The sequence below is a fragment of the Camelus dromedarius genome, chromosome 2, assembly GCF_036321535.1.
Source record: "Camelus dromedarius isolate mCamDro1 chromosome 2, mCamDro1.pat, whole genome shotgun sequence".
Lineage (NCBI taxonomy): Eukaryota > Metazoa > Chordata > Mammalia > Artiodactyla > Camelidae > Camelus > Camelus dromedarius.
Window position 1 is genome coordinate 25654978 of NC_087437.1, and position 24918 is coordinate 25679895.

Here is a 24918-nt window from a genome sequence, read left to right on the forward strand (position 1 = left end):
CCCCCAACTATCTCTAGTGGTATGAGAAGGCAGGGAGAGGACTGAAAGAAAGGAAAGTGGTTCCCCAAAGGCCTAGAGTAGAGTTGGCTAAGCTGATCATTCCACATCTCTTCCCCAAATACCACACTGGTCCATCTAAGCCTTTTAAGATGAGGATGTCCCCCTAAATAGAGGCAGTTGTCCATTTGTTGATCCAACAAATAATAGTGAGGGCCTACATATAAAAAGTACCAAAAAAACAGATACAGCCCACATCCTTCAGAGGAAAATGAACTTTAAACAAAGAATTGCAATATGCATAACATATCAAGAAACGTAAAGAGCTGGAGATACTGGGGAATAGATCAAGTCTAGGGATCGTGGAGGACCATCCTAGGAAATGAGGCTTTAGCTGAGAACTGAAAAATAAGGAGTGGGCCAGACAGAGACAAGGAAAAGTCATGCTCTAGGCAGAGAACAGACTATATGCTAAGGCTTAGAACTTCCCTCAATCTGCACTTGAGGGAAAGAAGAAGTGAGGTCTTTAGTCTAAAGCAGAAGTTCTCCTCTAGAGTGGATAAGCAAGCAGCAAAGAGACAGTCTCAGGCTCCAGTCCTGAAAATTCAAATGTTTATCCAATTCCCTACCACAAGCTCAAGTCTCCATTATATTTTGAGAAAATGTGACCTACATAATTTTAACAGAAATTTTCTATAATTTTTCACATCTTAAAATATAGAATAGTATTTATACTAGTAAAGAGGTCAGAATTGTGACCTATAAAATGTGCACTTCCATCAAGAGAAGGGGTGCAGCATAATGCAACAAACAAATGCTTTGGGAAAAATCAGACAAGATTTAAATCCTGGCTCTGCAACTTCCTGGCTGTGTGACCTTGGATCATTTGTTTAACCTTTCCAAGCTTTGGTTTCCTCATCCTTCTAGGGAAAGGATCCTTATAACCATATCTTCATAAAGTGAAGATATATACAATGCTACTCTTGAGAGAAGGTTATTGTAAAGATGAAATAAAACAATATGTAAATAAATCGTAACTGGTCTTATTATTGCTGTGAGTGCTGCTACGGTTTACTGTTGTACAAAGAGGTGGATTATACATTTTTTAAAGGTCAACAGAAACTGTTTTGTTTGACCCCATTATCGTGCTTTACACAGCTTAGCTATCTGCTTCTGCCTGAGGGAAGTGTCAAAATGTGACCTTAAGAATCAACTGTCTTTTTAAAACAAAGACATAATACAGTTAAGTTTCAACATGTGATTAAGATTCATGTCTGTGATATTTTGCTCTTTTTATTACACTAGGAAGGACTTCTAAAATCCTAGCCTTTAGGAGCCCTCAGTAATACTCAAAAAGATAAGTTTCTTTACAATTCTTTAAGAAAACCAAAAGGAAGATGAGCGACCATAAGATAACTCTAGCCACCCGAATAACGTCCTAATTCTGCTCACAGCACGAAGCAGTAAATCAGCTTCTAATCACATATCAATCTCCTTTTACCAGGTGGAAAATTCATGTCCTTTTTTTAGTGGGTAAACTTTTGAGGAATTGTGTATGAATGCTGTCCCACGTAGAACATAGGACATTCCCTGAGGGCTAAGATCTTGTTAATTTTTGCTTAGCACATTTGAGCATATGATTTTCTAAATATTAAATAATAATAAGTCCCTAGAAATCCTGGAGAAGCACACCAGCAATATCCTTGCCGGGGCTGCAAGCAGTCCCTGTGCTTCCCATTATTACCTCACATGGTAACTAATGTGTATTTAGATGGCTTCCTGCCGGCAAGAATTTGCAGTTCTTTTTCTATATAACAGGAACCATCTACTTCACAAGTTCCACCAAAATAGCTCTTCCGGTTTTTCAGTGGTCCCAACCTCCTTCACCAAGACTTTCATCATTTGGTAGTTTTAATCAGATTCTGAATTACCACGGGAAAAAATTTAAAATGTGTGCACCAAGAAAAAAAACCTATTTTTAAATGCTTATGTCACACCCAAGGTACAGAAAGACCAGAAATTGGATGATGTAAATCGCCAACTTAACAGTACTGAAGCCAAGTTGACAGAACCTTTCAGTGGGTGGGCCTTCACACAATTCCTTCCTACAAACTGCAGGAAGGTTGTCTGTGCCCTATCTAATCTAAGAAGAGACTGATTATTGTTATCTGCCTATAACATTTTTCAGCATATTTCAGATTCTAACAGGAAAGTGTCCTTGGATAACAATGCGTACATAGTAATGCTCTTCAACAGCAATGGGTGTGTAGTCTGGGAACTGACCAAATGCTCCGTTTTTCAGGAATCTGAAAAGGGGAGAAAATTAAGTCATGTCTCTCCTCCTCAGACATTGTTATTTCGGGCTTTGTTGCAAGTCCCTGTTATCTAATTTGCCTGCATGTTTAAAAAAAAAGAAAAAGAAGTTGGATAGCACTATAAAAGAAACATACAAAAGTATAAAATAGTGTACATGCCTCTATATTTTGGAGTTGTAATGCAGTTCCTATTACATTAAGAGGCATTGTTTTAATCTCGTAGAACAGAAGCTCATTATTTAGTAATAATATTTTGTAATATAGTTAAAGTAGTGCTTTGCCCTAAATCTAATAATATCAAATAATCATAGGACTGGGAAGTATCATTTACGGTCAATCCCCCCACCTTCAGGCAAAAGTCAGCAACCACATTTCAACCTTCTTCTGATACTCGTTTGCAAGTTACTAGAGGACATTTTTACTCTTGGGTGCCATCTTAAATCTAACTGGTTTTATTATGCTTCTTTGTCCTGATTATTGATGAAATATGTAATATTTAACATAATAATAACTCTAACGGAATGTCTCTTCTTAGTACCAAACTAAGTAGCAACCTCCACAGTCACTTATTCTCCCAAATAATTTGAATTTGAGGATTGGACGCAAAAGATAGGATTTTGCAGTTTGCTATAGAAGCTCTACTTCTCCCTCCACTCAGAGCCGGTCCTGGTAGTCAGAAACCAGCGTGCTTCTGTTCTTGAAAACAAAAGGCAATAGAATGTCCTGAGGCTGTACAATGCCCAGGAGCAGTTAGCTGATGCTTTCTTTTCTCTGGGCCCCCTCTAAGAAGCCATGTGACCAAGACGGTCATTTTATTTGCTCACTAACAGTGGAAAATCTTGTTAAAGTGAAAGCAGATGTCATTTGCCATTTCCTCTTGAATTTTTAGTTTTGCCATTCTATCAGAGAAGTTCATCCTTGTTAGGCAGGATTTGTTCTTTCAAATTGATGATCTTGGAATATAGTTGTTTTCTTAAAGGTTTCTGCTTGTTGATATTTAATTTTCAAGGTTTTTGTTTTACTTGCTTTGTTTTCATTTGTTTTTAGTTATATTTAAATTATCTCTATTCTAGATGTTTCCTTGGCGTTTATGAGGGTGGTAACCAGCAACTTTACTATAGTTTACTTTTTTTTTTTGATAAACCTTGGAAGACATCTATGTAAATTACCAAGGTCTATGGAGTTGAATTAAGTTATTGCATTCTAGAACTGAAAAGGACACTGGATACCAGCTAATCAAATATCCGACTCTAAAAATTTTAAAAATTAAGGGCCAGAGATTAAATGACTTTTCTGAAGTCAATTTACATGTTAGGCAAAACTATGACTCTGACCTTTTGATTCCTAATTTTAGATTCTTTCTAATTCCACCCTATTCCCTAGCAATTCACTTTGGGTGTTGAATATAATTAATTATAGCACTTAATACAATTGTTCCTAACTGTAGTTTCTGACTATCCCCCCAAAATGTCTACATCCCAATCCCCCAAGTATATGAATATGTTATGTTAATGGTAAAGAGAAGTTAGGGTTGTTGATGGAATTAAGGTTGCTAAGCAGCTGTACTTAAAATATGTAGATTATCCAAGGTTGTCCAGATAAATACAAATTGACCACAGGGTCCTTTCAAGCGGAAGAGGGAGGCAGAAGAGGAGGTCAGAGTGATGAAACATAAGGACTTGAGCTGCTGGTACCGTCTCTGAAGATGGAGGAGAAGGGCAAAGAGCCAAGGAATGTGGGCAGCCTCTAGAAGCTGTAAAGGGCAAGGAATCAGATTCTCCCTAGAGCTTTCAGACGGGGGCATCTCCCTGTTGACATTTCGATTTTAGCCCAGTGAGACCCGTGTTTGATTTCTAAACTGTAAAATATTAAATTCACGTTGTTTTAAGCCACTCCATTTGTGGTAACTTACAGCAGACAGAGAAACAAATATACTAACGAAAGTACTTAATGGGAAATTTTCTTTCCACAGAAATAAATCTTTAAAACTTCTCCCTTTTCTTTTTTTTTAATACTACCTTAAGATAGTATTTGCCTCTTGCTAGGAAACAAATATCATTTAGTACTAATTTACTGTTTTTCCCATAAACACCAGTTCATGTCCAAGTTAACCAAATGAAGAAGAGACCAGGAGAGAGATTCAGAAGATGTCCCTGACATGCTTCATCAAAATGCCCTTGGGGCTGCCAGAGGAGACGTAGACTTTTGATGTGCGGCTGCAGTTCTCTGTGTGTCAGATAAAAACCTTTCAAGGCTTGACTGTGGATGACAGACATTTCTACAAACTAGCTACTGCCCATAATATTTACAGTGACCAAGGACATGATCAAGGACATTAATGCTCATAAAATTTTGTCCCTTCAGAACATAGTTTCCACTCAAAAGTTGCCAAGAGAAACAAGGTCACACATACCCATACCTTCATGCCTGCCTCTTATAATAAAAACTTGAATCTGAACAGTCATTTATAGAAATAAGCAGGCCTCAAAGTTTCTGTCACCAATTTTTATACTACCTCACTACAGAACCATTATTATATTATTTTAAACCAGCCAAAAGAAAAGCAAGCAGAAAGATATTTTTCTCAAAGCCTAGAGAAAGGCCTCAGGTGACCAGCTAGCCCAATTTACCCTGGACTAAGTAGGTTCCTGTGACATGGAGATTTCAGTACCAAAACCAGGAAAGTCCTGAGGAAGAAAGACCATAGATAGGGCTTGAATGCATGCCTCTGTGTGGCAGCCCAAGGCCCTGACCCAGAATGCCCCAGGTATCAGGGAAACCATTTTCTGAGTTTAAGGTACAAAGACACCCAAATATGTGAAGTCTGAGCCAAAGAAGAGCCTGCTTTGCTCACAGTCTCCAGTATCCTTCTCAGTGATTTACTCGCGCTTTGTGATGAGTAGCTCAAGTTGAAGAGCATCAAGAACAATCAGAGGAAACATCTGACTCCCTGTGCCATCTGCTAAAGTGGAGACTGGGCTTTTGCATATATTCACTGGGAGACATGGCTCTGTTCACAGAAGCACCCTCTCTGGTTTATTACAGGGTATTGATAAGCAACCTGGGATCTGTGCTGGAGGCTCAGCTTGACAGCAGAGTGTACGCAACTGGACACAGTTACGAGAAGTACAACGACTGGGAAACGGTACGACGTGCACACGATTTACACAGATACTGCTTTGGGAATTGAACCAAGAATGTCACATTAATCCACAAATGATTCCATTTGGTAGATAGAGGCTTGGACTCAACAAATCACCAGTGAAAATCCAGACCTCGTCTCTCGCAGTGTCATCGGAACCACATTTTCAGGAAACAATATATACCTCCTCAAGGTAATCCTTTTTAACCATGACCTTGACATGTCTAAGGGCTTTAAATCAATGAATTCTAACACATTAACATCTGTTTCACAGACATGTTCATCCCAAACACTGTTATAACTCTTTTCCTGCCTATATCCCCTAGGGAATCAAACAGATTCCCCAGATTCTTTTATGATATGTGAATTTTTAAGTCATTATTTTGATTTATTCAAAAGGAAAAATGCAATAAAAGTAAGAGAAGTCCTATAAATTTAACCACATTCCTGTAAGCAATGTAAATGATCATCTACCTTGATGAAATTTTTCTCTCCCAGATGTTATCTGCAGATCCATTTGTTAAAGAGGTTCATAAACTTCATGTCTATCAGAAAACATTACACAGTGTATCAACAATTTGTTTCTGTCATCCTCTAATGCCATTCTTATCATGCAATTCTAATGAAGAAAATGAAAAAACAAGGAATAAGTAGCAGAGAAGGAAAAATTCTTACAAGATTAGCAACAATCATGATTACTTCTAATTACTCATCCAGTTGTCTTGGTCATGTCACCTAATAATAGCAGCAGAAAATAACCTCCACGTGAGTACAATTAAGCAGAGTAATCAAGCATCTTCTGAAAATATGAGCTTGTCAAGCTTAATAAAAATAATAAACAGCCATGTAAGTTTTCAGCTCAAACATTGTGAGTTGTCTAGAGGCAAGAACATACTGTGCTAGTATTATGTTTTAATTTAATCATGGGATATATCTCTTGCTGCTGTCAATTTTCACCTGTTGAGTCCAAAGCCCAGATGGGTAGTGAATGTTAACTCCTGAAGGTGATGAATCACCATTTCCCTTTTCCTTTTGTTTGCACTAGGTTGGCACATCTGGGTCAAATAAGCCTGCCATTTTCATGGACTGTGGTTTCCATGCCAGAGAGTGGATTTCCCCTGCATTTTGCCAGTGGTTTGTGAGAGAGGTCAGTATGTAGAATGATTATCGGCGGAGGAAAGTAGAAAGCATTTTTTAATCAATCCCTTATAACCTAGCTACAATAAAAGAGAATAATCGCACAAAGAAAACTTGTAATTCCAAGCTGAAAGCTATAAAGGTCACCGAGAGAACTTCATAAGGCAAAATTTTAAAACAGTTAGCAAATTATATTTATTTGAATTTCACTCATCTGAACTTTCTCACCCACCTTTGGTGAAAAGACTAATAGATAGGTCATTTAAAAGTGATAATGGTAGTGGATAAACACCTAACTTGAGCATTATCCCCTGGATGATAATCAATGCACCCTACTTCAGAATGAAAGAAGACAGTACATGCAGTCCCTGTTCTAGATGATACTGTTTGTCACTCCCTATAATTCTAATGATAAGATAGACCTGAAAACCCTTTTAAATATCCATGAGCCCATACTGACATAAATAGATGATTCAATAAACACAGAAAAGGGAGAGAAGAGACAACTCTTTCTTATAGAAGAACTGCAACTAATGGGCAGACAAATGAGTGAAATAGAAAGTTACCACTAGAACACCACAGTAATGACTGCTTCAGGAAAATCTATGAATGGATGCAAAAAGTTATGGGTAAACGTCTAAAGAAAAATAGGATATTTGCAGCATCAAAATATCTCCCAAAATTATGCATTAAATTACAAAGGCAAAATTTACAGAGGAGAAACCTAGCAGAAACTACCTTAACCGAGTGATCAAGGTTAACAACAGCAGGGTCAGGATCATCACCAGTATAAGATACAATCAATATCATGCAACCCCTGATATTATGCACTAAGAAGATACAGCATCTTTTTGGTTTTCTTTCCCAAAATGCATAACCTCCCTCTAATCATTAAAAAAGAAAAAAAAATCAGACAAATTGAGGAACCTTCTGCAAAATAACCACACCAGTACTCTTTAACAGTGTCAGAGTCATAAAAGACAAGGAAAGACTGAGGAACTGTCACAGATAAGAGAAGACTAAGGAAATAATGACAACCCAATACAATGTGGGATTCTACATTGGATCCTATAAGAGAAAAAGGACATTAGCGGAAAAATTACTGAAACCTAAATTAAAGCCAATAGTTTAGTTTATAGTACTACACCAATATTAATTTCTTTACTTTCATCATTGTACCATGATTATGTAAGAAGGCAACATTAAAGGAAACTGGGTGAAGGGTATATGGGAACTCCTCATATTTGCAACTCTTCCATAAGTCTAAAATGATTTCAAAAGTAAAAGTTTAAAGTATCAAAGTGCTTTAAAATATAAGAATATTACTATATAAGTATGCAAAGCACTTCTGTATCTATTTACTAGGTTTTTGGTTTCTAGACATGTTATGTATCCAATTGGCACCATTTAATTTCAGTATCTCACCATCTGCCCTCTAGAAGGAAAGGACTTTCAATATTACTTGGGTTATCTCTAATTATAGACCACTAACAGAACAGGATTCTATAGCTTCTCCAACCTAAAATGCTCTATCATGTGTTATTTTAACAAACATACATGTGTAGAGTCACAAAGAGTCTATAAAACTATTACTACATAGAAGCTGTAAATATTTTAAAATCTACTCAGGCAAGCCTGGGGAAGAGTTAAATGTAAGTTTAATATGATCCTGGGGCTGAAGAACTGTGATTAAGAGAACATAATAAAGGGGGATGAGGTCATTCATAGATAAGTGTCCATATTACTTAGGGAGAACTAGACCCTTAACAGGGTTCCGTTCTCAGGAAAGAGGAGTAAGAAGAAGCCTTTCATCATTATGCAGTTGGAGCCTTGGTGAGAGACTCTCCAAAAACCATCAGTGTAAACTCACTTCACAGTGAGAGGCTTTTTCATTCTTCTTCTATGTCAGCCACTTCCTCTAATGAAACCATCTACAGGCAGTCTCACCAAAATTAAACAATTTCTAGATGACAGTATTAGGAATATGCATAGACATCCGTAGACATTCCTTACTTTCTAGAAATAGGTCTTACCCTCATATCCTACTAACTTTGAGAAAAAGTGACTGCAATTTCTATTTCAAAGGAAATGAGTAATGCTTACTGCATCAAATGAGGAAATGCTCTTTAAAAAGTCTTTAATTTTATTAAATTTTTTGTTCATCTCTAAGGGAAAAAGTTAAAATGAAAATCATTATTTGAGTTACATATGGATGAAATAGAGTATTGTAGAAACAGAGAAGAATTAGAAACTATTTTTTTAAAAAACTGTCAGTAGTATTTCACTAATTGCTTTTTAAATATTAATAATATCTACCTCAAAGAGGGGCAGCAGTTTTGTTACTAAAGTCAATATTCGCACAGTCTATGTAAATTTTAACACTATAATACATTCCACTTCTCCATGAAATTCTGCTTTGTAATTTATACACAGGCTGTTGGCACCTATGGAAGTGAGAGCCACATGACAGAACTTCTCGACAAGCTAGACTTTTATGTCTTGCCTGTGCTCAATATTGATGGCTACATCTACACCTGGACCAAGGTATATGAACCAATACCAGGAGGGGCTGATAAAATTAAAACTAATGACTTTCTATCATATTTGTCCTAACCATATAGTGCACTTTCAGAACCGAATGTGGAGAAAGACCCGCTCCACCAATGCTGGAACTACCTGCATTGGCACAGACCCCAACAGAAATTTTGATGCTCGTTGGTGCTGTAAGTAACTGGCTGACCATTCTACATGCAGCTATTGAAAAGCATACAAAGAAAAACTACAGAGGAAAACACAAGTGTCTAAAACAAGAAAAAAATATAAAATTCTATATTTTAGAATTCTAACTTTCTGAAAGCACAGACAATAAACAGTTTACTCATTCAGTCAATAAAAATGTATTGCTTACTCTATTGTGTTCCCAGTTATGCTAGATGCAGGAAACGTGAGATTGAACAAACCAGACATGATCCTATTTGTGGAATGCACAATCAAGAGGAGACCACCATTAAATAATTATTTAAATAAAATTGTGATATAATTATACTTTCGTGATTCAATTCTCAGTAAATGATTACAACAATATAGAAATTTCTCCTGGATATTAGTTTGCCCCCTACTTATTAATTTTCTTACACTTTATTGATCTCATTGTTTAGTACTACACGGGGACACATTGGTGATTTCACATGCAACTTCTTACACTGTTAGCTTAAAACCAACCTAATCTTGTGACTAAATGTACTTTATAATGCATATACATGCGAGGATGATTATAAACTATTGTGAAAACAACTTATTTTTTGAACTCTGTAGTTTGAAATTTTGAAACATGCCCTGGGAGAATTTCAGTAGACGACCATTTGCCATTAACAACAATATATGTTTTTCCAGCAATTGGAGCCTCTCAAAACCCCTGTGATGAAACTTACTGTGGATCTACTGCAGAGTCTGAAAAAGAGACCAAGGCCCTGGCTGATTTCATCCGTGACAACCTCTCTTCCATCAAAGCATACCTGACAATCCACTCATACTCCCAGATGATGCTCTACCCTTACTCCTACAGTTATGCACTCCCGAAGGACAACAAGGAGTTGGTAAGTAGTCATGGTAGTAGATCTACTATTTCACTGTTGAGATTTTTTAAATTCTATTTCTGGAAAAAAATTATTATAAGAATAATTTCTGGAAGTTCCATTATTGATTTTTGGTAATAGAAGCAAAAAACTTAATACTATAGATTTACAAGGAATCTGAAATTGGCTAGATAAATTGTCTAGAAGAAATATGATTTTGATGCAGGTAATGATCCCCAATATATGATTAATTCACTAGTCTTCAAAATGATAATAGTTCCACTTCCTCCTGCTTCACCGCAATAATGACACACATGATGATTTCAGATCAATGAAGTTCCTTCACCTCATACTTAATCTTAATCAGAAAGTCAATTTCACAAGTTGCCCTTGAGCTGGATTTGACACAGGCAGAGTATGGCAGATGTCATTAGGAATCTGGCGTATTTGGTTGATACTGGGTTAAGTGATAAGATCCTAAAATTGCTTATTTCGCTGTTGGATTAGGCGATACATAGAAGCAAATTAATCAATGAACAAATGATATGAATGGGTCCTTACTAGATATGAGAAATAATGCAAAGAAAATTAAATATCCCTGTTTCAAAAAATTAGCATTCTTCTTGACTACAGTTCAAGTAAAAATAAATAAAATATAAATAAAATAAATTTTTATTAATAATAAAACCATAAAAACATTAAGTAACAGTGTAAATAATAAACAATAAAGAAGACTCCCAAAACTGAAAAAAAAAAATTAGCAATCTTGTTGGAGAATCAAGATTAACCACATACAGTTAAATAATATAAGAGTTTTATAATATTCACATTAACAAATACCCTAGATCTATGCATATTTTTTTAAAATAAGCAGGTTTGAATCTTTCAAACAATTTTTTTTTTAATTTATGAACATCTGGCTGCCAGAAGTTGGGACCAATGATTTAAAAGAGTAAGTATAAGATTTAAAGCATTTGAGTTATGCCAAAAAAATAAAAAATTATTCCAGTTAGCCCATGACATAGATATTTGGCTTACCTAAATGAATAAATTCAAAGACCCAGTAACTTTATAAACTGAAAACTGTTGTTTTGGACTTTTAGATGCAGTCTTTCAGAGACCAAATAAAACATGTAATGTTTACATATTTTTTGAAGAGCAAAACAAAAAAATAACTCAGTCTCTTAGAAAACTGATAGCTAAACTTTTCTTTAAAAAGAAATGCTATTTTTTAAAAAGCTTTCCATATTCCCTAACCATAGCCAAAAAACAAAGGAGAACATCATTAGTTGGAACCATTAAATGTTTGAGTTTTCCAATTCTGTTCAGTCTGTAAGTGTTCCCAGCAGTGGGTGCTCATAGGCCTGCTGTCCAGAGATGGGTGTGGTCCTTGTTTCAGTCCTAGATTTCTGGTCACCAGAGGAAAGAGGTATGGGTATGTTGTTTGCTTAATTCCTGTGAGTGTTTAAATTGTACATCAGAAGAGATAAAGCCGTAAAAACCAAGCATTAATGAGTTAATAAGTAAAATATTGAGAATAAAATTAGAAGCCATATTAAATATAACAACAACCAATATATCCAGTCTGCTCAATATCAACTAGTTTTTTAAACATAAAAGACTAAAAGTGTTTAGTCTAACAAAAAAGCTGAACAAAAAAGCTGAAAGTGTTCTTTGGAATTGAGCTGCTTCACAAAGTTTCAATACTTTTTCTTATTTGGTGAATAAGATTAAACCCTTTTAGCAATCTTGAAATCTTTGTTGCCCCACTGGCTCCATACAATAATAACATAGTATCTGGGCTGCTCTAAAAGTCTTACAAATTATCCTTTAAAAAAAAAAAAAAAGAATCAAGTAAGTTCTACCTTTGGAATCTCATGAATAATTCTTGCTATTTCCTACAGTTTCTCCAGGAAAAGACCCAAGACTCAGAGTGAGTTTAGTGGGCCAATTCACATGTGCCCCAAGTGATGTGAAACCATTCCAGGAGAATGTGATCCACTGACATTCTTCCCTAAGAATCACTTCTCCATGTAAAAGCAAGGAAAGAGTGGTAATAGTTTTTTAAAAATTAGAAAAAGAAAAGAATTAGAAAATTAAATTCTCCAAAATTGTTTTAAATTCTAACAAAGAAGTGAAACAGAATTATATCAAAGTAAAATATTCATAATCAATTCTCAAAAAAAAACCACAAACCACAAAATAATCTTACTTTGGGTGTTTATTTTTATACTCAAAAAACTAATAAATTGAATGAAAAGTACATGCTATGTCATACGTTTGCCAGAGCATAAAATAGGTGACTAAAATACAAAACTTATCTGTGCTTATATCACACACATTGATTTAAAAGTTACTTTAACTTCCAATCATTTTTTCCTATGATTAAACTTTTACCTAGTATCTTAAAAGAAATACTTGAATGTCATTAGTAAAATCTAAGATGCATGTTATTTGATTAGTTGATTCACTTGGGATCTGAGTTTAGTTTGGCACCCCAAAGCAACTCACATATTTTGAATAGTTGACTAGAGAGCCTTTCAATCTTTTTTCTTATTTTGTATAAATCCAATTCACTTACTTCCTAAGCACATTTTGCTAGAACAACTCATAACTATAGTGTTATTATAAATACATGTATAGCCAAAATAGAATTTGAGTCTCTCAAAAATAAAAATATTACTTTTTTCATGGTTTTTATTTGCAATAAGGATATCACTAAAAAAATAAAAGTATTGCCCTAGAAAGATGAGTGCTCCATCCAAATCCAGTGGCCCCATATTAATTCTCAATTAGAAAAATATGAACCCACTGTAGAAAACAAAAGATAGTAAAAGATTAATAAGATGAATTATTGGCACCAAACCACATCATAGATAACTCAGAATTTTCTTAAAGGAATGTAAAATGGACTTTGTCATATACAGATTTTGGCATATATATATATGATTCTTATTTTTCTTTATACCTATAAAATCTATAGGATCATATTTGTAGCAAAAAAAAATTGCTTCAATGAAATAATCAGAAGGAAATTATTCTATATAATAATATCAGCATTCTCAGTCCAAATTTAGGACATACCATAAGTAGCAACCCTTTGCTATCTGAGTCATGATAAAAATGTACATGGCCTCATTTCTGAAAGATCTTACATGTAGATTACCTGACAGTTATATCATGAGACAACCTTTACAGGGAAGAAAGGCAGAGATGGGAATGCAAAAGACCAATGAAGTAAACATGCAAGAAAAGTAATACCATGGATTACACAGGCTACCAAAAAATATATCTTCAGCAGATGAGTAAAAAGTACAAGGAATCATAAGAGTATCTTACATGTACAATGCTATCCTGATTGCAAACTGCTTTTACGCACATTATATTATTTAAAGAAAGAATACAAATTGCACTGTGAGTTTCCAATGCGTCATAAACTGTCCAGTTCCTCAGTGTTGACTTCTTTGATATAAAGCTATCAGTATCCTCAAAATTAGTTTTAAGGCCCAAAAAAAGAATATACTTACATTTCCAAAATTCTAAAAGGTAATGAAATATTGAAATATATGACCTCTTCATCATCAGAGGAAATAAAAATTAGGATGCATAATTGAAAAGGCTTCCAGACTTATCCATACCTTTGCATTTATTGAGAACAGAGAAGCTCCCAATCTTTGGTCTACATTTCCCCCAAAGAGGCCTCCATGGCTCTGTTAACAATAATAATTATTATAATACCACTTCTAAGTTCAAAAGCAGGAACTCAGAATAATAACCAATCACTAAGTATCTTGACCCATTCCCCAGACTGACCAGATGGAAAACCAATGTACACTACACAAAGGTGCCAATCCAGGGCACTATCCATCAGTACATTCCTGCATTAGAAGCACAGAATTTTACAGCTGGAAATCTTGGAATTTCTCTGGTTCTGCTTTCTCATTTTCCAGCTGAGACAATGGAGACTGGACTAAGCCAATACCAGCAGTAGAGGTGGCACTGAGCCTGGAGCTATTGGGTCCTGAAGAATTTCCTAGGCTGCCCCAATTTCCAGAGACACACTCACACACATCTGTGAGGCCATGTCAGTACACCATGCAGCTGGTCTGCAAAAGACCATATATTAATGAATAAAGTCTTTTATCCTATAGATACATGATTATTACCTCTGTCCCTGGACATATCTAAAGATTCACACTAGTCCACTAAGATCCCTGACTTCTCAGGGCCCAGTCTCTATGATTCTGGCCCATACTTTCATGGGTTTATATACATTAACCAAGAGAAATATGACAGTCTAATAGTTTCTGAAAAATTATTCAACTTGACCAAAAGATAGAAATCCTTTTCTAAAATCTAACATCGTCCTGTCTCATGGCACCTCACTACCTCTTAATTAAAAGTGTTTTACTTAACGAGCCACCAAGATGGAAACCTACTGCTCCACCCAAGCATGTGAGCATGAAGCAAGTGCGTGATTAGAGATAAACATAAAAATCAGAGGAAGAAATTGTGTGATTAGGAGGTGGACAATTGCAGAGCCACACACACACTCAGTCACAGCTGTCACCACGTCCCTGCCTAATAACAAGAGTAAAAGGGTCACAGTCCCTCTGCCAGGCAGGCTGCCAGCAACTAAGGCAGACAGGACTTGAGGCACAGAACATTTGCTTCAGCAATTTTCTCAGAATTTCTAATCTCATTTAAAAGACAAAAATATTTTAAATGACAACTGTAAAATTTCTTTGATTAGAGAAACCAGTTGCTGATTTACCATTATACACTTTAAGTGACTTCTTGGCCTGTTAAAATTTTCCTGCAGGGCCCAGTCAATACATGACACATCAGGCAATTACCAGAAATTCCACTGAGCACCTATTAAGTGCTCGGTGCAAACCATGGTTCCTGCCATTGAGAATGCAGGATTATACTGAAATATCAAGACTCTGATATCAGAAACCACACAAGAGAAGTACAGAATTGGAAGTCTCCAACTAGGCACAGTAGCAGGAATTCAGGGCAGGAAAACAGCAATGTGCAATGAAGCTGTTCAGCAAAGGTTACAGAGAAGAGATGCCATTTGTTCGGAGCCTTAAAGGATGGGCAGAATTTAGGTGGCAGAGGAAGGAAGAAAGCATTTTAGGCATAAAGAAGAGCCAACAAATGTGCAACAGTGGGACTGAAAAATGGAGTTGGCCGGGGGGGTGGTCAGCCTGTTATGAGTGTTCTCGCGAGGGAAGAGTTGGAGTGAAGTAACCAGGCTATGGAGGGACCTGAATGTCAGAATGAATCCTGCATCACAGTGCGCCCAGAGCCAGTGACCTGGTAAACAGGATTGCCAGGTCAAATACAGACTCCCAGTTACATCTGATTTCAGATAACCACTTGGTTAAGTACCTTCCAAACATTGTATGGGACAGACTTATACTGGAAAAGCATTCACTGTTTACCTGAAATTTAAATTTTACTGGCTTTTGTTTTTTTGCTAAATCTGGCAACCTGCAGGCAGCATTATTTTAGTAAGAATGACCTAGCAGCGGTGTTTAGGAGGCACCTGTACTATCGTCAACAGAGGGAAATGAGGCATTCGGAGCACCTTTAAAACCCGCTGTCTTCCTTTCCAATTTTTTCTCAAAAATACTTGCTTCTTTAACATAATTATGTCTTTTATTTGACTTCCCTGTAAGCTAGTTTTGCCCCTTGCCCTTCCCCCAGAGGACGTCTGGCAATGTTGGGGGGATGTTTTTGGTTGTCATAGTACATTTCATGTTTTGGTTGTGGGAGTGCCCCTGACATGTAGTGGGCAGAGGCCAGGAGATGCTGATAAGCACCCTACAACATGCAGGGCAGCCCCCACAACAAAGGATCATCGAGCCCACGTGTCAAAGGTGCCAAGGTTGAGAAACCCTGTTTTAAACAAAGATAAATAGAGTCTCATTCCTGGCCAGAGGTCCCTGTATTTCACAGGATCGTACACCTCCTCACAAATAGTTTACAATTTTCTGCAAATTTAAAGTGCAAGAGAGACTGTACATCCCCATTACACAGCATTTATCTTTAACATTTATTTGAAAGAAGCACCACTGCCATAAAAAAAAAAATTATATGAACTTTGCAACTTCAGCTGACTCATGCTTCACATTTTACTTGAATTGTAAAAATATGTATGCAGATCAGCCAAAGAAAGAATTTGGTTTACATCAGGGAAAGCACTGCCACGCTCCCCGTGGGGTCTGCCAAGACAGACAGGCTCGCTCTCTTGAAGCACGCCTTTCCCAACTCCTTGTCTTACTTTCAAGTCGGGTCTTTGCAACCAGAGCCAGCACTGGTTTACTCTCCTCCTTCTCCTCAGAAACATATTTGTTTTTTCAAGTCCCGAAAGCATTCTCCTCGGTCCTGCCTGCAGGCCTTGGGGGCTTCTCCTTTTGCACCAAAATGTAAAAATGTAAATTTCTCATTGTTCCCTTGGTGTAAGTTACCCATTATCACAGAAGGAAGGAAACTGCAGTTAAAGATCATTTTGATGCTTCCATTACCACGTGTTTTCACCCCAAGGGATGGTTAAACTCAGAACCTCAAGTTAGAAACAAAGTTCTGAAGAAAATTTCCTTTGAATTGGTTTATACCCCACAGTCAGTCTGGGGCTTTTGTTTTCTTGTATTGTAATAATGGGCCAGTGGAAGATTAGAAGAGGCAGCCCCCGCTGTCGTGACACTGGCCGTGTACACAGAGGTGGCAATGAGGACCATGAGCACAGTCATGAGACAGGGGCTTCCTGATCACCTTACCTGGGAACGCAGGTCAGCGGAAAAGAACACCCTTGCCTTTTTCATCTCACCAGCCCCCTGGAGCTCAGAGCCTGGGGAAACATTACACTAGTTGGTCCTTTGTCTCCTGGGCTTTGAGTTAGATGTGACAATTTAGACTCTGTCTTTTGCTCTATGACCAAGGCCTCTTTTTAAGAAAACAGGTGACAAAAGAGAACATGCATAAGACGTGGTCGGAAACTCATATCTAAGGATTAATAAAGGCTGGCCATGTTTGGCCTTGACTGAAAGCAAAGTTTTCTCTGAGGCTGATTTATATTTAGCTTCCTTCTGTTCTTTACAATTGGTAAAACCAGCTCCAGCAACACTTCTTTTGAAGTATTTCAAGGCCACAAGGAGAAGTGAAAAAGAGCACAGGATTTAAAGCAAGAAGAACCTAGCTCAAGTCAGCCACTTACGGGGCTGCATGCCCTTGGGCAAATTCTTTTATCCTCTCTGAGTTTCAGTTCTTTTATCTGTAAAATGGGGATAAAAATATCTAGCTCTTATCAAGAGTTCTTTATAAATCTAAGGTTTTATGTAAATGTTAGTTCTTATTCTGAAGCCATTGAGCAACTATGTAAGATGTCCCTCAAATGACAGGTTATATAGAAAGTGTCATTAATTGGGGTTTCAAGATGTGGATCATACTCTCTGATGTTCTATTGTTTCTGCCAGTCTTTTGTCAGCTATCTTAGTCCCTTTTAACAGAAACACATGAGGAAAAGGAGTTACCTCTCTAACATTTAGCAAATGTAGGAATCACCTCTCTCTGCCATTCCTGGCAGGGGTCAGTCACCCAGCATGGCTGGAACATTCCCACCAAGCGTGCTGCCCCACTTGGCATTCCATTCTGCTAGAAAATTCTGTGCTGATGAAATGTGGACAGATAGTGTTAGGAAGATAAATGAGTAACATTTGTAAAAGTATTTGAACTCTTCAAAAGAAAAAAACCCACACTGATTCCAAGGATTTTTGTTAAGATAATTGGAATTTAAAATATATTTTGGTTGATTAATGTCTCTTCTAACTTTTTTGTCTCTTGGCCTCGGAGGGGCTGAGAGAAAGAGTCAATAGACTTCACTATTTTTTTTCATTAATGGAAGTAAGTAAAGTGCACAGCAGAGGTCAATGTCTAAAAGTGGTAACCCACCAACCATCACTACATGGTACCACCACCCTACCTATAAGCATCCCCAATCTCCACTCAGGGAGGATCCCAGTCCAGCCTTTGCAGAGCTCAGCACTCTGCACCCCAATCCAAATCAAGCCCACCTGAAGTCCTATGATAAGACTCAATCAACCAACCAGGTGCTATGCAATCAGCTGAGGATACAAAATGAATAGCCAAGAACCCCACCCCTGCCGCAAGGAGCTCACCTGGGGAATAAATAGATGTGAAAACAAATGATTACAGCACAGAGTGATAGAAACTCTGATAAAGATGTGAGCCCTCACAAAGAAGGGAGGCTCAGTGCTCCGTAAGAGAGTCGTGGCAGCTTTGCAAAGAAGGGGACATTTAGACTGAATCTGGAAGAACAATGGCAATTCTCCTTGTGAACAAAGAGAGAAAGAGGATTCCAACAGAGGGAGAAGGATGCCCAAAGCCATGGAGGTAAGGAGAGGCAGGGAAGGGTGTACAGGAAAGTAGTTCAGGAACATGGGGTCACACAGCAAGTGATGCAGCCTGGGAGAGAAGGGAGGGACTAACTCACAAAGACTCTTCATGACAAGAGAGGAGGCTGGATTTCAGTAGAAGGTGAGAGAGCCACTGAAGGATGCGGTGATGAGGTAGGCATCAAGATGAGAGAGCAATGAGGACAGGGAGAGCCAAGGCTGAGGCACAAACTTCCTTCAATGGGCACCAGTGACAGGAACAAAATAACTGCCTTTTTAAGCTAACATCAACCTTAGACACTGCTTTAGCATCAAAGGCAGAGCAACTGTTTCCAAAATACGTCTCTGAAGGCTTAGAAAGCACTTGGTTATCACTTTGAGGAAAGGCAAACTAAACATTTTTGTGTGGCCCTAACTGTAGCTATGACTAAACGGGTAAATTGGTAAGCCAAAAGAGATAACAGATTACGAGTAAGCCCCTTCGGTTTTGTTAGATAACTCAAATATTACATTACACCAATAAAGATATTGAGAGACTTGAAAGTCATCTGACATATGAGAAGTTAATAGATAATGACTGTGATCTTGTCTTAAATCATCTCTAGTCTTCAAAACTTCCCACGTTTGGAACCAATCCTGAAGAATCACATTTCCCTTTTTCCCAGTTTTTCGGGGATATAACTGACATATAATGTTGTGTAAATTTAAGGTATAAAATGTGATGACTTGATACACTATAAAGTGTTTACCACATTAGATTACACACCCTCTACCTGACATAATTATCATTTTGTTGTTATGGTGAGAACATTAAACCTCTACCCTCATAGCCATCTTCAAGTACACAATACAGTATTGTTAACTATAGTCACAGTGCCGTACATGACATACCTGGAACTTATTAGAATCTTATTTCTACTAAAAGTAAGAATTCAAGGCTTAAGGGAAAAAAATAAAAAACAGAAAAGTAGAAAGCCTGAGGAGGGTAACTAGAGAAGAAGTAAGAGTACTCTAGGATCAGAGGTTCTGCCTCACAGAAACATAACTAGAAGTTCCCTTGGATGAATGGCAAGTTAAAGAAACTGTAGAACAGTAGGAAACGGGCTGTTTACCTACCAGAAGAACTGGTACCTCACTATGTTTCACAACTCTAAAAGATGGTTTTAAATCTGTCCTGAGCATTGTGCAATGTTTACAGATTATTCTGATTTCAACCGGCAGTAAGCCCCATACTGCAGGGTGGAGAGAAGACCTAATTCTAGTATGTTGGTTAGAATAAGATTAAACAAAAACAATACCTTTAGATCACAGCAGTAAAGATTCCATACAGTATGAGAAAGCACATATTAGTTTACTAGTTTGGAAAAAAAAAAGGGAATTAAAAGCCTAAAATGTTCAAGTTACTGTCCCAAAACTCTGGGAATAATAAATTAATTCCAAGAATTTGATTGCATCACTTCAGTGGACCAGACCAGAAAAACACAGTTTAAGTTTTAATCATTCCTTTTAAATTTTCAAATTTACCACTTGGTTGATGAAGCATTAATGCTTTGAGAGCTAGAATCCTTGAAATCTTACAGCCACGCCCTCATCAATTTGACTTAAGATTTTACTAAACCAGTTTTAATATTAGAACAAGAATTAAGGGAAGTTGCTACTTTGTAAAAAGAGAATTATTCTGATGTCATCACCTGCCTCACAGCTTCCAGGCATATGTACAAGACAATTACAATGCCAACATATGAAATATAGCTAGTTTTATAGCCAGAATGAATCATAGCTAATTCTCCTGCAGTAAACAATCAGAGACAGCTAAGTCAAGTCTTGCTTTTCAAGTGATTCTGTTAAATAGACAGTATGTCAATGAATATTCGGGAGTTGACAGCACAGGGAGTGGGTGTGGTGTAGAGCCCTTCTCCTTGAGTTGGGTGTAGGGGGTGGGAGGGCAACAAGTCTGATGCTGCTTCTAAGAAAAAAAAAAAACACATAAGCTAATACTTGCTACTTTTTAAATTCTGGAACTCAAATGTTCTGCATTTTGAAATGAAACAAATGTTCTCCAATTTTTCAGTCTAAAAATTCTTCCATGCTGGAACTACCACTCCTCCTTGGAACTGTCCAGTCTTGAGCATTTTTGTTACCACAGAACGTTGCATTGACTATCAATCATTCCTATGAGTGGGTTCTAACACTCCTGCCCCAACTCACATAATCCTATCATGACTTAATCTTGGCTTTATAACCTGCTATATTTCCAGGTGCTTTTTGCATTGTTTTGTTTGGGGTTATTTTGTATGCATTTGGTGTTTGCTTGCCTGTACTAGGCAGACAACCTCTTTGCACAGCCATAAAGACCCTGCCTCCTGCTTTTCTCTCACAAGCTCCAGAGACAAGATAAATTTGCCAAACTAATCCTTTGTTATAACCTAGTTCTTCACAGGGGGAGACATTTTACTATGTCAATAAATGGGGTATCTAGGATAGCTTCATTTCTCTAGCCGGAACTGAGGTTTAAAAAAAAAAAAAGTTTAACAAGACTAAGTAAGTCCAGGAAAAAAAAAAAAAAGAGCAACTAAATTCCATGTAAATAGAAAAGAAGATGAAGTAAATCACTGTCCTCTGACTAAAATAGAACTTAGAGCTAGGACCCAGATTTTACTGCAACAATGATTTAAAATAAATGTAAGGACCTAATTCTCAAACAATAGCATAAGAAGTGTGCCAAACATCCTCAGAGTTTCAACAAAGAGTTACTGAGTAACCACTAGGAGTGAAGCCCTGGGGACACTGAGATAAAGGACAGAAAGTCACTGAGAACCCAGAGGACAGCTGATGGTACTGACACAATATGACACGCTGTGCACATGACAAAGGGAAGCTCAGAGTGAGTGCTGGATGAGGGGATTAGGAAAGACATCCCACAAGAATCACCTGGATCACACGACTAAATAGGGATGGGCACTCTCTTGAATTGTGACTTACATGTCTTCATCTTAAAAATAATGTACAGGTGTCTGTTTGTTTCAGTGTGTGCTTTTATTTCTTCACTCACTCACTGCTGGCTCTTCTGCAGAATACCCTGGCCAAAGCTGCCGTGGAAGAACTTGCCACCCTGCATGGCACCAAGTACACATATGGCCCAGGAGCTTCAACAATCTGTGAGTTTTGGCTTCAGAACTGTGCAAAGAATCCACGTGGCTAAAAGGCGACAAATGGTTCCCAGAGTCTTTCCTTTCTATCATTTAAAGCATGTGGCTTTTGCCTGACAGTGAATTTTTTTACAAAATATGTAATTGGTTTTCTGTTCAGGAAAAGGGCGGGGAGGCAGGGAGGGAAATATCCCTTTTAGCCCACAGAAACATTTGCTCTTTGGGAACATCTATTGAGCATCTACCACGTGCCAGCCCTCATTAGGTGCTGGGGAGGAAAGATGAAGGGAAGACAAGAGAAGATAAAGGAAGGTGGGGGACCAGGGAGCAATCTTCAAACCACCCACAGCAGGGAAGCAGGAAGAGGTACCGTCAATTGTCATACAGGTGCTAAGTGCTGTGACAGAAGGATGCACAAGAAAAGAGCACCCTCAAAGACTAAGCACCCCTCCCACAGTATCAGGGATGATTTCTCAGGATGATGACACAGAAGCTTTATCTGGAAGGACAGAGAGAAGGTTTTCCTGGCTAAACAGACTGCAGGTTGCAAGGGCTATTTCAGGCTCAAGCTACTTGCAAGGGAAAGAGGTAAGTGGCAAGAGGGTTAGGTAGGGGCCAGACCCCAGAGCCTTGGATGCTGCTGCTTGGATTCCACTGGGAAGGCACATTGTGCAGGCCCCATTTTCCATTTCTACATATATTTTGCCTTTGCATGATTTCTTTCTGTCCCAAGCCTTAAAGGACAAGAAATGCAAGAAAAAAGGCCACTCTTATCATCAAGGGGCCTCCAATGGAGGATAGGCTCTAATCTTGAGGGCTTTTTTAAAAAGCTTCATGTAGACTACAGCCTTCTGTATTCCTGTCCTTTACTGAACTTCTCTGTATCAGATGGGGTATACTGTTTTCTTAAAGGGGCTTCTATCAGAAATAACCCACCTACCTACTCACATATTGTGAACTTCTTGTAGGTTTTTTCAGGCTAGTTCAACAAGGCTCCTTTTTCCATTACACCATAAGCCCTTGGAGGGCAGGGTCATGTCTTTCCTTTGTCCTGGCATCTCCAGAGTTGAGCACATGGCCTGCTGCTCAGTGAGAGCCTTACTGCTGTTGACTGAATAAATAAATGAATAAATAAGCAAGTGATTGAATAAATGAATGACATCATAACTGTCATTGAATGAATAACTGAATGAGTGCCTCGTCTATGCCAGGCCATATGCTAGAGCCTGAGGATACAAAAATGAAGGCACAGCCCTGCCCTGGAGCTGCTCCAATGTCGTTATTCAGCAAGTTTCAGCAGGGTTTGGAGTCCTCTCCTCTCACAATCATCATGCAGTTTTTCCTATTCTTCCAGGAACATACATTCTTTTCCCAGAAATTGTATATATTTCATAAACAAATTACACACTATACAGCAGAGTTTACCACAGCACACAAGCACACTGAGAAGTTTAAATATTATAAAGTATATACTTCCTGGGATATTAAAGACACCACTCCCACAAAGCAGACTTAGTAGTAAAGCTGGGCTAATTTTTAAGATAGCCCCCATAGCTTTTATGATCCAGTTTACTAGGAAATTCACCTACCTATGCAATTTTATGCAGTGAAACATCTGTAACTGTAAAAGGAAGTTGGCGGGCTTTTTAATCTCCTTCCTAGATGTAAAGATCTTTTTTTTCTTCTGTTTGCTCATTTCAGACCCTGCTGCTGGGGGCTCTGATGACTGGGCTTATGACCTAGGAATCAAATACTCCTTCACCTTTGAACTCCGAGACAAAGGGAGATATGGCTTTGCCCTCCCTGAATCCCAGATCCAGGCAACCTGTGAGGAGACAATGCTGGCGATCAACCATGTTACCAGCTATGTCCTGGAACATCTGTACTAGTCCAGAGTGCTAAGAGCCTTATTTCTAAATGTTCACTCTTTCTTTCTTTTCTACCCTGAACTCCTACTTTTGCCTAGATATTTTCCAGACCCCAATCTTTCTTTTAAGCTTCTGGGTCTATGAAACTACTTGGATCTTTAATACTGATCATAATAAAAGTGAATCATTATAATTGAAAAACCTGACAGATTGTCCACTTCTTTGGGGAAAAAAAAAGATATGAACAAAGGATTAAACAAGCAATGCAAAACTGATGATGTAGATCAGCAATATAGGTGTTAACAGTCCTTGGGGTGCTGGCCAGTCCTGGCAGAGTGCAGAGGTACACAGGTTAGAGCCGGGGGCTGATGAGGAAGAAGAAACATAGGGGAAATTTAAGACTGTAAAGTGTGGTATAGCTTTCATCTCAGCTCATTTGAGTTATTTTCTGAGCTGTTTACTACATGCCAAGCACTTTGCTAAGCAATTTGGACAGAGCAATGAAAGAGAAAGATAACATTTCTGCCCTCAATGGCTGTATTGGCCATTAGGGAAGATGGACACGAAACAAATAATTATCTAACTAGTTATTTAATAATTAGTGATTTAATTTACATTACCTACCTCGTGAGGGAGAAACTGCTCTCAGGAATGATTCACAATTAGCTGGACGAAGGGAGCACCCCTTCCAGGCCCTGTAACTATACAGATGCTATGAGAAGAAAGCCAGAGAGGGTGGAACTCAGACAGTTGAGGGAAGAGGGGTACGTGTAAGGGCCGAGGAGGGAGTTGGGGATCATGTCAAGCAGAGCTTAGAGGTCATGTTAGGGATTCAGTACATTGGTCTAAGAACAATAAGAAGCCTTGGGAGATGGATCCAAAAAATATTGCCACAATTTATGTCAAAGAGTGTTCTGCCTATGGTTTCTTCTAGGAGTTTTATAGTATCTAGTCTTATATTTAGGTCTTTAATCCATTTTGAGTTTATTTTTGTATATGGTGTTAGAGAATGTTCTAATTTCATCTTTTCTTACGATTAGCTGTTCAGTTTTCCCAGCACCATTTATTGAAGAGACTGTCTCTTCTCCATTATATATTCCTGCCTCCTTTGTCACAGATTAGTAAGTAAAGGAAACAAAAGCAAAAATAAACAAATGGAACCAAATTAAACTTAAAGCCTTTCGCACAGCAAAGGAAACCATCAGCAAAATAAAAAGAATGGGAAAAGATATTTGCAAATGATATGACCAATAAGGGGTTAACGTTCAAAATGTATAAACAACTCACACAACTCAACACCAGAAAACAAACA

General features: G+C 37.8%; 1 protein-coding gene across 1 annotated transcript in view; it reads left to right on the forward strand.

Annotated features, from left to right (window-relative positions):
- Nucleotides 1-23688, forward strand: part of CPB1 (carboxypeptidase B1) — a 30796-nt gene extending 7108 nt beyond the window's left edge. Inside the window, exons 4-11 of the mRNA XM_031448930.2 lie at nucleotides 5358-5457; nucleotides 5546-5647; nucleotides 6500-6601; nucleotides 9025-9135; nucleotides 9224-9314; nucleotides 9985-10187; nucleotides 21663-21747; nucleotides 23440-23688. Of these exons, the coding sequence (XP_031304790.1) occupies nucleotides 5358-5457; nucleotides 5546-5647; nucleotides 6500-6601; nucleotides 9025-9135; nucleotides 9224-9314; nucleotides 9985-10187; nucleotides 21663-21747; nucleotides 23440-23627 (982 nt within the window). The 3' untranslated portion in view covers nucleotides 23628-23688. The remainder of the gene's footprint in view (nucleotides 1-5357; nucleotides 5458-5545; nucleotides 5648-6499; nucleotides 6602-9024; nucleotides 9136-9223; nucleotides 9315-9984; nucleotides 10188-21662; nucleotides 21748-23439) is intronic.
- Nucleotides 23689-24918: the final 1230 nt, after the last annotated feature.